At 32.7% G+C, this 14,691-nt stretch overlaps 1 protein-coding gene across 1 annotated transcript; it reads left to right on the plus strand.

Moving 5' to 3' along the window:
- Window positions 1-432: 432 nt before the first annotated feature.
- On the plus strand, window positions 433-13,456 carry LOC112049119 (uncharacterized). The gene is made up of 6 exons (XM_024086898.2): window positions 433-568; window positions 2,136-2,332; window positions 2,652-2,893; window positions 3,379-3,531; window positions 10,162-10,331; window positions 11,428-13,456. The coding sequence occupies exons 3-6, from the start codon at window positions 2,845-2,847 to the stop codon at window positions 12,124-12,126; spliced, it is 1,071 nt and encodes a 356-aa protein (XP_023942666.2). The 5' UTR covers window positions 433-568; window positions 2,136-2,332; window positions 2,652-2,844; the 3' UTR covers window positions 12,127-13,456.
- Window positions 13,457-14,691: the final 1,235 nt, after the last annotated feature.

A 14,691-nucleotide genomic window follows, 5' to 3' on the forward strand; every position in this document is an offset into this window, starting at 1 on the left:
GAACAATAAATAGGCTACAAAATTTAGCGCACACTAGTAAATTATTTTCTTTATCGACATAATGATTAAATCTATTCTAGGAATATACGAGCTTCCTAGAAAAGATTTTGTTTATGTTTTTCTGCATAATTTTATAGCGTACGAATAAATTTTGACATCAATTTACATCAGCGTTAAATGTCGATATTTCTTTCTAATGAGATAGAACATAAAATGTATAAATATATAATAATGATATTTTCAATTAATCTTTTCATCCTTCTAACAGAAATGACCTGCGCCGCCGAGACGCTAACTTCGCTCTCGAACTTCGGTCGCGCAGAGTAATTTTTTCGTTATTTAAGAGACATTCAAAACTTCATAACCTTTAGCCGGACCGTAGATTTTACCACGCTCCAGCTAAAATCAAACTTAAATTCGCTGAGATTACTTTTATAAAATCAAAGGGCGGGTAGTATAATAAAATAAATTTCTAATGAGATTTTGACATTTGAAATTATTGGCAGTGATATTCTAAACTTTTGTGAATTTATTAGGATTATTTATCAATGCAAACGAAGAAAAAAAGGTAAGTTTTAAATTAATAATTGTGGCTGTTGTCGGACAATATTTGTATAAAAATACCTATGTTTAAAAAAATAAAATGCCGTACTACCTACTGAAAAATCATGCTCTAAAAAGTACGAATCAACAAAATAATGTCATCTACAATTTGTTATCAACAAACTAAGTACTCAATATTAATTATAATCTGTTTTATAGTGCTTTTTTCAATGGTGTTTGTCGATCATCGTTTGTTTTGAATTTTTGGATACTTTCCTCCATTGCCATTGGCTTCAGTCAATAGTTTGACAATAATAGACGCACGAATTTTTTTCTATTATTACTAAACTATCTGGTACCAAGCTATATGGTAATTTTTAATCATTATTATGACTACGCCTGTTTTTGTTTGATTTCCAAAACACTTAAAAATATCTAAAATACATTTAGTACCAACCGTCATTTAGTACCAAACTCTAATGGTAAAAGCCCAAAAAATGTGATCCCTATTCATTCAAAACGTTGGTATCTATATCACAGGATATACCTACCTACTAGTAATATCTAAAGTGAAATTATTTATAAACCTTAACGTTTAACAGCGGAAAGAAAATACTAGAAACTTTATTAATAAAAATACATAATCCATACTTTACTTTAATATTATAAATGTGAAAATGTGTGTATCTGTTTGTTTGTCTGTCTTTTACGGCAAAACGGAGTGTCGAATTAACGTGATTTTTTAAGTAGGAATAGTTGAAAGTAAAAGCTAGTATTATTATATTAATAAAACCATCAATGTTTTATAAACAATATCAACAAAATTAACGCTAAATCAATAAATTCTTAACAATGTTGGTAGGAACGAGTGTAAGCACCGTAAGTAATAAGCCTTGTAAAATAAAAAAGCATACGATTAATTAAAAATTAAACGACTGATGATGAATGATTTACAACAAAATAGTTATCATTACTGTCGTAGTAAAAGTCAGATTGTCCATTTATATTTATATTAAAGATACTCGTAGGTATATTTTACATTATGTCTTTAAAAGTATAATTTCAGTTGCTCCTTGACCTTTCATGTATTATCTATGTATATACTTATGGCGACACGTCCTTTAAGGTGTGAAACCAGATATATTATGCGAAAGCGAAACGAGTAACGGCAGCCCTGAGCGTGCCTGAGCTGAGCCCGCGTCTTAGCGACGATTACTACGGCGGCACTGTTTTAAAATCACTGGCTGTGACCCGCGGTTTCAGTCGCGTAATATTTTAAAGTAATAATTTGTGTATAAATGTAGAAAAAAATTTATGAAATGTAATGTGTTGAACTTTTTGGGGTTTGAACTCAAAACTTTCCTTGTGGCCCTAGGGCCAAACGCTAGTAGACACGCGAGGATCACTGGTGGACAACACGACGTCCACCTGTCGACGACAAGTGGACGCCTAGCGACGAGGCGGTGCGGGTCGGGTCCCGGGTGGGTCTAATGAGCTAGTCTTTATGTTTCAGCGGCGGCGAAATCCTATTAATCCTAATATAGTTAAGAAGGAGTTTTTTTTAATTCGCTCACTTAAGGATCTCCTTTCAGGTTTACAAAAAACTTAAGATTATTGAGAAATTACCGACAAACTGAGTTCCTATTGTTTAGTTTAATTTTATTTAAATGATCAAGCGAACTTACCAACTGATGTTCGAGCGATGACTTATAAAAACTGGTATTTTGGCTTGCAGAAGAAAAAGAAAATACCTACACCTCTCGCAGAAGTTTATAACGCATTAAACGAGGTAAGAGTTCTTGTATTGATTATATTTTCCCTTAAAATTGAAGTTAAAACATATCTTCACTACTACGAGAATGCCTAGAATTATCCTTTGATTATTTGAAATTAAACAATGTGTGTTGAGAAACTCGTAAATTTAGTAAAAATTGTCGCGTACCTAGTTAATTTACAGTAATAACGTAAGTAGATATTTGTTTTATTAGCCGCGCCATTATTATTTCCTAATATTTTATCAATTAATTCCTAATATCTTATTAATTAATCTTTAACCTAATTTGGCATTTAGGTTACTAAAATATATTAGCCACGACTTCTTCTTACAGTGACAGTGACAGTGACTAATATTTTAGTATAATCAATACAGTTTGAAATATTCCGATTCCCGCCTATCATGAAAAATTTATTGCGCATGTAAGTTAATACACACAAGGATCCGGGAGCAGTAAGCAAGTATAACGTCACTTCATAGTTTCATACGCGCTGCAACCTGCAGTCTGTTCTGGACTCTGATCAACGATGTCGGAATTAACGCATATCAGTGCAAGACTCGCGCTAAATGCAACAGGTACGTACTATTTACTACAGTGAATTTGAAAATAAAATGATTGTTTGTTAATCATAATTTAAAAATATTATATTTTAATTAAATAACAATTTCAAAAATTACTTTTAGATTGATTACGTTTTATGTGTAACAAAATTTAACTTCTTAATTATTCTTAATTCCAACAAACTATTCTCCTGAGATTAAGGGGATAAAATATAAGCTTTTGCCACTCACAAATAACGTTGCTTTCTAGTTGTAAAAGAATTTTCAAAATTAGTTCAGTAGATCCAGAACCCCTACAATACCACAAAATTTGCTTTTGTAATATTATTATTTAATCGTTTATAAATAACGTCATAATGTTCCAAAAACTATTAATTTTATTTTTGATCTAGATACTTGTGATCTCGTTGGTCCCATATAAATGTCTCGATGTCCAAAGTTGGTAACAATGAGACATTAACCAGGTTTTTATATATTTTGAAATAATTCCTTTTTTGCAGATCCCGAAATAATTTATTCACCTTTGATGTTATCAAGTGCATATCCACGAGTCCAAAGATTCATGTTTGTGCTGCTCTGTTGTTTTATTGGTTCGGTGCTAAATGGATTTTTCATCGCTTCTGTGGTTATGGCGGATATTAGACGGACAGTGGGTAAGTGGTTATTTTATCATATTATATTTTTATCTCCCTATGTTTGTACTAACAAAATATTATTCAAGTACATCAAGAATTCCCTGTTTTTGAAATAGTATCACGTATCAATAACACTGCATGTCTGAAAATGCTCGGACAAAGGTTAACTTTATTTACAAGCAAACTACCTAGTTAATTTTTAATATTCAAGCTATGCAATAGAAATACATATATACCTACTACTTATCAGTTTATTTTGATGTGTTATAACATTTTATTAAAACCAAGTATTTTTTAAAGACAGTTAGATACTCCACCTAACTACATAATACATTTTTTTGAACAATTTCGTAACTACAAAGAGTAGACACAAGTTTTATACCAATTTACAAACCTTGTTTAGTGTATAAGTTTTAAAAATTCTAGTACACTTCGGTTTCAAACATTTTATTCCAGGTTTTTTTTTTAAATAGGGTCATCCTAATGAAATAGAAATATTTATTATTGCTCTCAGCGTTTCTTCTACAAAATAAATGAAACTATATGTAGGTATATATAAATACATTGGTATTTAAATCTGCAATGTCTAACAAAAATCAGATCAATAAATAAATAAATCTTAATTACTAGCGGACGCCCTCGACTTCGTCCTCGTGACCGCGTGAAACTCGATGTAAACTTTCAACCCCTATTTCACCTCCTCCTGTTAATATTTTTGCATGTTTTATATACCTACTCCTACCCTACCCTAACTCTACCCTTCCCCTACCCTAAACTTACTCTACCCTACCCTACCCTACCCTACCCTACCCTACCCCTGACCTACCCCTACCCTACCCCTACGCTACCCCTACCCAGCCCCTACCCTGCCCCTACCCTGCCCCTACCCTACCTATACCTTGCCCCTACCATACTCCTATCCCTTTGCTATGCTGTTGCGATATTTTTTGTAAAAAATTATGTGTTTTGCAAAGTCGTTGTCTTTTATTTCATTCTATTATCAGTAGATTTTGCAGCGCAGGCGAAGTAAACAATATTTTAGGTAATTTTTTACACCTTGGGTTACATTATTGGAGTATATGAAAATATAATATAGCCTTTAGCACACGGGGATAGTGTAGCTTCCCAACAGTGAAAGAATTTTTCAAATCTATTCAGTAGTTACCACTACCCTACCCCTATCCTACCTCTAGCCAACCCGTACTCTACCCCTAGGGTAAGGTAGCTTTATAATATTAGTATAGATTGCTATAGATTATTTCTTATCAAAATAAACTACTTCAGAATCAAGACTGCTTCAATATCTTTATTTAATTTTTGAATTATTCAACACAACACAACATTTAATTTTTGAATTATTCGGACATTCCATTCAAAAGATATCAAAAGTTTAATAATGAAAATTATTAGAAAAAGTTATGTAGTCGCCTATCAACTCAAAAACGGCTACTGAGGAGGTAGTCTAGAACCAGGAGACGGACATAGGATACTTAGGGTAGGGTAAGGGTAGGCCCTTATCCTACCCTAAGTATCCTTTGAAATGAATAATTCAAAAATTAAATAAAGATATTGAAGCAGTCTTGAATCTGAAGTAGTTTATTTTGATAAGAAATAATCTATAGCAATCTATACTAATATTATAAAACTGAAGAGTTTGTTTTTTTAAACGAACTAATCTCAGGAATTACTGGTTCGATTTGAAAATTATTTCAGTTATATAGGCTATAAATCTATGCTACGCTGCATTATTAGAAAGCATGAATTTTTTGATATCGTAGGTACCAGTTATTTTTTTAAATTATGTAGGTATAAACCGTATAAATAGATGACGCTCCGCGGTTTCACCCCTACACTGTCTTTACCCTACCCCTACTCTACCGGTACCCTACCCCTACCTTACAGCTACCCCTACCCCCACCCTACCCCTACCCTACCCTACCCTTATCATACCCCTACCCTACCCTACCCCTACCCTACCCCTACGCTACCCTTACCCAGCTCCTACCCTGCCCCTACCCTACCTCTACCTTGCCCCTACCTATTTTTTGTAAAAAATTATGTGTTTTGCAAAGTCGTTGTCTTTTATTTTATTCTATTATCAATAGTTTTTGCAGCGCAGGCGAAGTAAACAATATTTTAGGTAATTTTTTACACCTTGGGTTACATTATTGGAGTTTATGAAGGTTTCCTAATTATTTTGAAAATATAATATAGCCTTAGCACACGGGGATAGTGTAACTTCCCAACAGTGAAAGAATTTTTCAAATCTATTCAGTAGTTTCGGAGCCTATACAATGCAAACAAACAATATAATTTTTCCTCTAACTTATTAGTATAGATAACATTTAACTATTATTCAATATTTATAGCTATGTGACCAAATTTAAGCGAATTGACAAATTATTTTTAAATGCTTTGCTGCTCCGCTATTAAGAATTTAAAGACATTTTTTCAAGTATAGGTACGTATCTATTGCATCTTTTAAAACCGGCCAAGTGCGTGTGGGACCACGCGAAGAGTAGGGTTGCGTAGATTAAGTTAGCACTTTAATCCCCTATGTACCCTATGAGTTAAACGAGTAAAAAAATTTTATCCTCACTTTACACGTTGGTGATGTTAAAACCATCTTTGAGCGTAGGACATAATTATTATGTATTCTTAACCTATGAGTGCCTACTTGAATTTTTGTATTTCACTTTTGTCATTTTAGTTTTTTTTAGTTTTTGACGGCCTCCGTGGTGCAATGGTATGCGCGGTGGATACAAGACGGAGGTCCTGGGTTCGATCCCCGGCTGGGCCGATTGAGATTTTCTTAATTTGTCCAGGTCTGGCTGGTGGGAGGCTTCGGACGTGGCTAGTTACCACCCTACCGGCAAAGACGTACCGCCAAGTGATTTAGCGTTCCGGTACGATGCTGTGTAGAAACCGAAAGGAGTGTGGATTTTCATCCTCCTCCTAACAAGTTAGCCCGCTTCCATCTTAGACTGCATCATCACTTACCATCAGATGAGATTGTAGTCAAGGGCTAACTTGTAAAAGAATAATAATAATAGTGTAATTATTCAGATGTTTAGGTATTTGAATGTTTGTTAAAACATGTTGAATTATTCAATTGCTAAAAGATTTGGTTAAAGCACACTACAGAATTACAGATTAAAGATAGATCTCAGATTAAAGAGAGGCCTAGAAGTAGAAGATCAGGATTAGAACATTGTAACTATTTCAAAATGCCTCATGTAAATGCATAAAACATATATTTTTCTATTATATTGATCTTCTAAGGGTAAAAATATTTCAATTGGCTTGTCTATTGATTAGAACCCGTTAATTATCGTTTTGCCCATAATACACAGCTACTTTTAAAGCACCGGAGGTTCATAACATGGATACCCTAAGATGTAATTGATACACGCTCTTGAAGTATCTTTACAACATAAATTCACTTTAAAAATAACACAATGTGATTAGATCGTTTAAATAATTACGCCTTCTTGAATAATTAAGACCACATTACAGCGAGAGGCAATACAACGTTCAGGTTTATCCAGGACGTCAGTATTACTCCTCATTGCTGTTTCTGTAGATCTAATGAAGAAACAGTATTTAAATGAGCGAGTGAGATTCTAATAGTTAAGGCATCCCCGCAGAACGACGTGTCTTGTATTCTGGTGAGATGATAATATAGGTTTATTTAAGAACCAGGGCCCCTCTCCCCTTCCCTTTTCGAGAGGGTATTCGTTTGTAGCTATCTCAGACCAATTATAGAAGGACCTGTATCGCACTCATAGTCACGAACAAAATTGTCTGTCATTTTCTGAGGAAAACGAGCTTAGATTTTGTATATATCTTCTACTAAATTAGAAGTTTTTGCCCGTTTTTTACACAATTCAATTACACAAAAAGGAATTTTTACGGAGCTCTTTAACCGACAAACACGATTACAACTATTTAACATCGATTCTATAGAGCCAGTTTTTATAATAGCATTAGATCGTTGATCATATACTTTGACAGAAAAGTAACGTCTAGCGAGGCAGGTCCTATACAATAATTGGTGTGGCTATATAGCTGTGTATGGGTTAGTTCTACATAGTGGAATGATAACTGATTGTCAGAGGACAAGTAGAACAAGGCACCACTGTAAACCATACATACCATTTTCGCCTTTTTACCAATACATCGGGTAGGTTTTCATCCCTATGTTGTAGGTATCCCTCGGACTCGTACAAAACGCTTTGCGTCGTCTTTTCTCATACGCACTGCTAAAGTGATTGGGATATCCTACTGAAATGTGTGTTTCCTAAGTCTTAACTAAGGTATCTTTAACAAGAGTGAATAGGCATCTTCTAGGCAAGCGTGTCTAAGACTGTATCTACACTTGCCATCAGGTTGAATCAAGCCTATTTGCATAAAAAACACTCATACAAATATGTTACCTACTTATGTAGATACCTATACTTAGCATAGGTTAATTTTAATAAGTAACACTAATGGGAATCCACTGGCTCCGAAGATACAGTACAGCTAGTTTGGGAGCCAGATATCTACTCTATTATTGTATTAGAAATTTGTTAATGTGTGATTAATAAATAATTTATATTTTTATTTATTATTTATATACGCGCTACAAAATATCAAATCCTTGTAAACTATGGTTAACATGTTAGTTGTTTTACTAACGATAAACTAAGCTGTTGGAATCTACCCATTTTACTGCCCCCCCCCCAATCCTTATCGTTAGTTAAAACAATTTTTTTTTACTCTTTGAAATGTTACTTGTACTAAAATTGACACATAATAATAAAAGTGTCTGTAGTATTATTATGTCATTGAAGTGTCATGTTTTGTCATGTAGTGTTATTATGATTTGTACCTACCCTCGGTGAATATAGCGGGTGCTTTTAAAACCCTTATGGTCAAAGATCCGGCATTAGAGATAGGGATATATCATCTTCATCATCATTATCAACCCATATTCGGCTCACTGCTGAGCTCGACAATGAGAGGGGTTAGGCCAATAGTCCAACGCGGATTGGCAGACTTCACACACGCAGACAATTATGAAAATTCTCAGGTATGCAGATTTCCTCACGATGTTTTTCTTCACCTTTTGAGACATGTGATATTTAATTTTTTAAAATGCATACAATAAATAAATAAATTATAGATAATGTTCACAGTGACACATTGCAAATAAGTTGCCTAGTTAAGTTGCGGCCAAGCACATTTTTCATACAAAAAAGATCAAATGCATCCTAAAACAGTAAAATGAAACATAAAATAAGCTTTAATTTGACATATTAGACGACTAAATATCCCATAAGAGTATATAATAGTACATACATTACGAAATAAGTTAAAAATTACAACCGAGGCGATATTGCAATAATATATAGTAAGAAGCAGAGGTTATAATTATCAAAGCGCACGTATGTCATACGACGTTTTATAACTTAATTGCTAGGATACGCACTTTGAACACACTTTCTGAAAGTGAATTTGCATCTTTGCCTGTTTTCCATATGACATGTACAGATAGCGAAGTGCGTGCGTTTTTTTAGGGAAATGCATAATATTTAATTAATTAGCTTTATAATATAATTAATTAGCTTTATTACTAATAAAGCTAATTAATATTTTTGTGTTTTACAAAGTTAATTTAATTCATAAAATGTTGAGCACTTTTCTTACCTAAAAACTTTTTGCTAAGAATTTAAAAAGTACCGTATCGTTTTTAGATGGATGATAAAGATTTTATATTACTTTACGGCACATGTGCATTTTACATTACATTACGGCACATGTGCGTAATTAAATACATTACGATAATGGGAATGATGACTAGGTTGGAATATATTGATTTTTATGATACATTCAGGTAAATAAGGTCAATGTTAACTAATTTATACATAAAAAGCAAAGATTGTCTGGATATTTGCAAAATAAATAAGATTATAAAATTTCAAAATCTATTAATTTTTTTTATCGTAATAAGATGAAAATTCATACAGTTTTAGCATCCTTACATTAAATGTGACATTTTTTAATAAATAAACTATAAACATAAACGCACAAATAACAAAGATATTAGTAATTTTGTTTGAACGCCCATACAAACCTAACGATCAGCGAGCCAACGACGTCACTAAATCGTGCCATTTTGTATGAGGCGTTTATCAGGGATCCGCGGCAGCGCCGCATATCTGACCCTTTAAATCCCTGTAGGCTGTAGCTCCGAAAGTAATGATCGCAGATACCCTGTTACTTTTACAAAATTGTTTTGCTATTAGTATACTCTTAATTTATATACAATTTAAAAAACTGTCATCATCCCTATTGAATGAAATTTTTGAAATAAGAGACGCTATACGAACCCCACATTTACAGTGTGTAAGCAGGCAACCTTTCCTTTATCAATTTTGAACTAGATCAAAAAAAATAAAAAAAGAACAATTTTATACTAATTAGCCGCAGTTTAAATAGGCAACCAATGTGCAATGTGTCAATGTGAATATTTTCTATCATTTATTGCTTAATACAATTAAATAATAGATGAGGGTATATATTTTTTATGCTGGATCTCGTATTATTAGGATATAATTGTTTCTTATGCCGGAAAAGGCTCATTAAAGTCATCTTTTTGTCCAGGGTATATACATCTCCTCATCGTGGGCATGGCAGACTTCATGGTCACATTTTTGGTGATGGGAACGAGTTCTGTAATCCTGCTATCCAACAAATGGGACACGCCAAATGTTTGCAAGGTATTGCAAATCATAGTCGAGACGGCCCTCTACATCACAAACGTGTCTTTTATGGTAAGTAATATTAAAATCTATTCCATTATTTTATCCACAGAGGGGACATCTCAAGGCCCATCAGTATCATCTCTCATCAGTTATACATATATGTCATAAATATGTTTTTGTAATGGTCTATTCTTGACCTTTTGATTTGATATATATTGTTAGGATAAAAAACTCACCCACCCCCATCTCTTTTCATTTACGGGCGCCATTTTGAAAATTGGTTTAGCCTATGTCACTACACCACAATTCTGTCATACTAAATGACGCCTCATACTCGTATATCAAAATCCTTCCAGTTGTGAGGCGTGCCAAAGAAATGGACATATCCACAAACATACACACATACGAGTAGGTACATACATACGCTTGAAAAACATTCCCTTACTCTTTCTGACGTCGGTTTTAAACAGAAAACCATAGCACAGCCCGCGCAAACTCCACGTGGTACCTACAATACGAATGACGTATCTACTTAACACAAAATAAAGCTATTCACGGCATCTGAATCGGCAATGAATGCTTGCAATAATGAAACGCCGATTACTATTTCAGTAAAAATTATATTTTTGTCACATCTTTGTTTGTACAACCCTAATTTAAATAGTACGCGTTCAAAGATGTCTGTATAATAGATGTCAAGTAAGAAGTTGTGCACTGTCATTCAATTTAAAATAATGCTGAATTTGTTCATTTAGTGTTTTTCAACAGAGAGGTCCTGAGTTCGATTCCCAGGTCGGGTCAGTTTAGGATTTTATATTTTCCAAATTGGCTCATATTCACTAATTTCTTCTTTATTAACAGGCTATTAAAATAAACATCAAATCAACTGAGAAATGTTATCTGCTTACTGTATGATATTCAGGATGGGTTGTCAGTAGGCCTCGGTAGACTAAACGACTAAGTCTTATGGCAGGCGTCCACTGATGTAACTTGATGTGACTTGTATGACTTGATACGTAGCAGATTTATGGACCTGCCATACAACTGCATTGTCACGTAATTTCAGTTGAGATCCCATTCTAGGGCTTGAAGAAAAAAGCTCAATGTATATCAATTTTTAATTATGCCTAAAAGTTTGTTTTAATGGTTTTTTTTTCTTTAACAGCTATTCGCGACGGAGCTTTTCATCTGGATTTCAGGATCCAGGGCATGCATGAAAGTCATTACCACGCGTCGCACAAAAATTTTAAATGTTGCGTCAGTTATTGTTTCATATATTTTAGCATGCGTTGGCGTCTTGTATGATTTAGATTATGATTACTGTAATCGGAAGCATTTTGGTAACATTACCTTCAGGATATGGACGGCAACTCTGTTTTATCTTATTCCAGGGACAACTACTTTTAGTAAATTGCTTGTTGGTGTATATCAATTAAAATATATCACACACACCGATATCCGATTCAGACGTACGGCTTCTTATCCTAACATGTGTAGTTACACAGTGTTGGCATTGATTGCTTATTTGACTTTCGCTCTGTCATGGTTACCCTACCTTATTTATATTACGTTAGAAGAGCCTAGCGACAGTCACTACTACTATGCTATATGGTTTGCCCTCCTTCGACCGGTCTTTCAAAGTGCTATATATTATATCGGCGACAATTATTTTCGGAATAATTTTATTGTGCTGTTCAATTACTTCTTCCGCAAACGCCCTCTGACGGTTCCAAGGAATAGACGACGCAGTAGGGGCCAAGGCCGAAGTGTCCAGGCAATCGAACTGAGGCGTCTCGCTGCGGGCAGAGGTCTCACACCTTTGACGCGCCCCATTCTCGAGATTACCGAGACTCGGAGTCTGTAAACAATTCAAATTTTGTTGTCCAAAATAAAAAAGAAAGTCAAATACGTGTTACGAAAATAGATTAATTAAAAAATTAAATCCAAAAAAGTATGATAGATTTAAATGATAATTAAGAAAAAGTTTTGTCACGTGTAAAACAGATAAATATTATACAATAATAAAAAAGTAAAATGACAAAAATATATGAATGTGTTAATAGATTCTACTATTATTATACTACTTCTACCAGTTGTATATACTTAACACTATTTTTTAAATATTTCTCAGTGTGAATTATTGGAAATAAAAATATAGATTTTATTTCAGACTATCCTACCCCTACCCTAAGTATCCTATGTCAATCTTCTGGTTGTAAGCTACCAGCCGTTCTTGAGTTATAAATAATGTAACTAACACGACTTTCTTTACTCATTTCCGTCCGTCTGCACTCAGTTAATTGATGTATCTACTGCTATTAATATAAATTAACGTAACTTAAAGTATGTCAGGTAATAGTTTTTTAAACATCCCCAAAAACAATTAAAACCTAGCGTGTACCAAATAATTCGAATAGAAAAATATCTACCTTTTTTTACTTTTTGGGTTCCGTAGTCCAGAAGGAACCCTTATAGTTTCGTCATGTCCATCTGTCCGTCCGTCTGTCCGCGGTTTAGCGCAGAGACTATTAATACTAGAAAGCTGTAGGTATCCCTTTGTAAAATATTAAGCTTTATATAATAAGAGCTAATTTTTGTTAGTGTCCAGTGTCCCCACCCTCTACGGACTACACAGTTGTTTATGGATACATAAAAATCATTATATTACAAGGAAAACTATAACAGCTATTTAGCAATCGCTATTTAAAAAGTAAAATCGTCAACTTAAAAATCGAAAATTGCATACTAATTCCCTTGTTAATTAAAAAGATAAAGTTGTCAGTAAGATAATCCAGAGTTTGTTAATACTAGAAAGATAAAATTTAGTATGGGTATGTATATTAATTTCGTCTATAAAATTAATTAATATTTATATATCAACAAATGTTGGTATGCGTAAATCCAAGTATTTATTTGTTAAATAACATAATTACTGGATAATACAATACCTAATAAAATATATATGAAACACAATAACTACAGTTATAAGTTTGATTGAATTAGATAATTTATAATACCTCTTTGAACAGAGTTCGTTTATGGGTATTTCGATACGAATAATTTATACTACGCTTACTTGAGTTTTCGCAAAATCGTTTTTTTATGTCAAATGTCTTAAAAAAAGGTTTTCATATTTAACTAGTGGACGTCCGCGACTCCGTCCGCGTGAAACTCGATGTAAACTTTCAATTACCCCCCCCCCCCCCCCCCCTAAAAGGGATATTATATGGATTCATTTATATATAGATATAGATAAAAAAATCGAGATGAAATTGCAAAAATAACGTAGTTACAAATGTTCGATAAGGAGGCATACCTACTTCTTGAAATCTTTCTATTCAAATTATATTTTTTTTAATTAATGAATTTAGTTATATAATATTATAGGCGGAGTGTTTTTTCTCACAGTATTTTAACTATATTTATAGCTGTGTTAGAAATGTTGAGTAACAAATGTAAATACTTACGGTTTAATATTTACTAAAAATGAAGAATATTTATTTAGTGAGTGTTGATAAAAATAGTGAGATGCAACGCTATTATGTAATATTATAAGCGGAGTGTTTTTTTCTCACAGTATTTTAACTATATTTATAGCTGTGTTAGAAATGTTAGTAACAAATGAAAATACTTACGGTTTAATATTTACTAAAAATGAAGAATATTTATTTAGTGAGTGTTGATAAAAATAGTGAAATGCAACGCTATTATGTAATATTATAAGCGGAGTGTTTTTTTCTCACAGTATTTTAACTATATTTATAGCTGTGTTAGAAATGTTAGTAACAAATGAAAATACTTACGGTTTAATATTTACTAAAAATGAAGAATATTTATTTAGTGAGTGTTGATAAAAATAGTGAAATGCAACGCTATTATGTAATATTATAAGCGGAGTGTTTTTTTCTCACAGTATTTTAACTATATTTATAGCTGTGTTAGAAATGTTAGTAACAAATGAAAATACTTACGGTTTAATATTTACTAAAAATGAAGAATATTTATTGAGTGAGTGTTCATTAAAATAGTGAGATGAGGAGCTATTATATAATATTATAAGCGGAGTGTTTTTTCTCACAGAATTTTAACTATATTTATAGCTGTGTTAGAAAGGTTAGTAAAAAATGAAAATACTTACGATTTAATATTTACTAAAAATGAAGAATATTTATTAAGTGAGTGTTGATAAATTGTGAGATGCTACGCTAACACATTATATAATTAACTTAACTTAATAAAATTTAACTTAATAAATACGTGTTAACTTAACTTAATAAAATTTAACTTAATAAATACGTGTTAACTTAACTTAATAAAATTTAACTATGTAGCTATTCTATATGACAGCTAAATAGCACTAAACTAAAAATACAAATAATTAAAGCAAAAACAATGAACAAATATAATATTAAGGGTACTAAATTTTGAA

The sequence above is a fragment of the Bicyclus anynana genome, chromosome Z, assembly GCF_947172395.1.
Source record: "Bicyclus anynana chromosome Z, ilBicAnyn1.1, whole genome shotgun sequence".
NCBI lineage: Eukaryota > Metazoa > Arthropoda > Insecta > Lepidoptera > Nymphalidae > Bicyclus > Bicyclus anynana.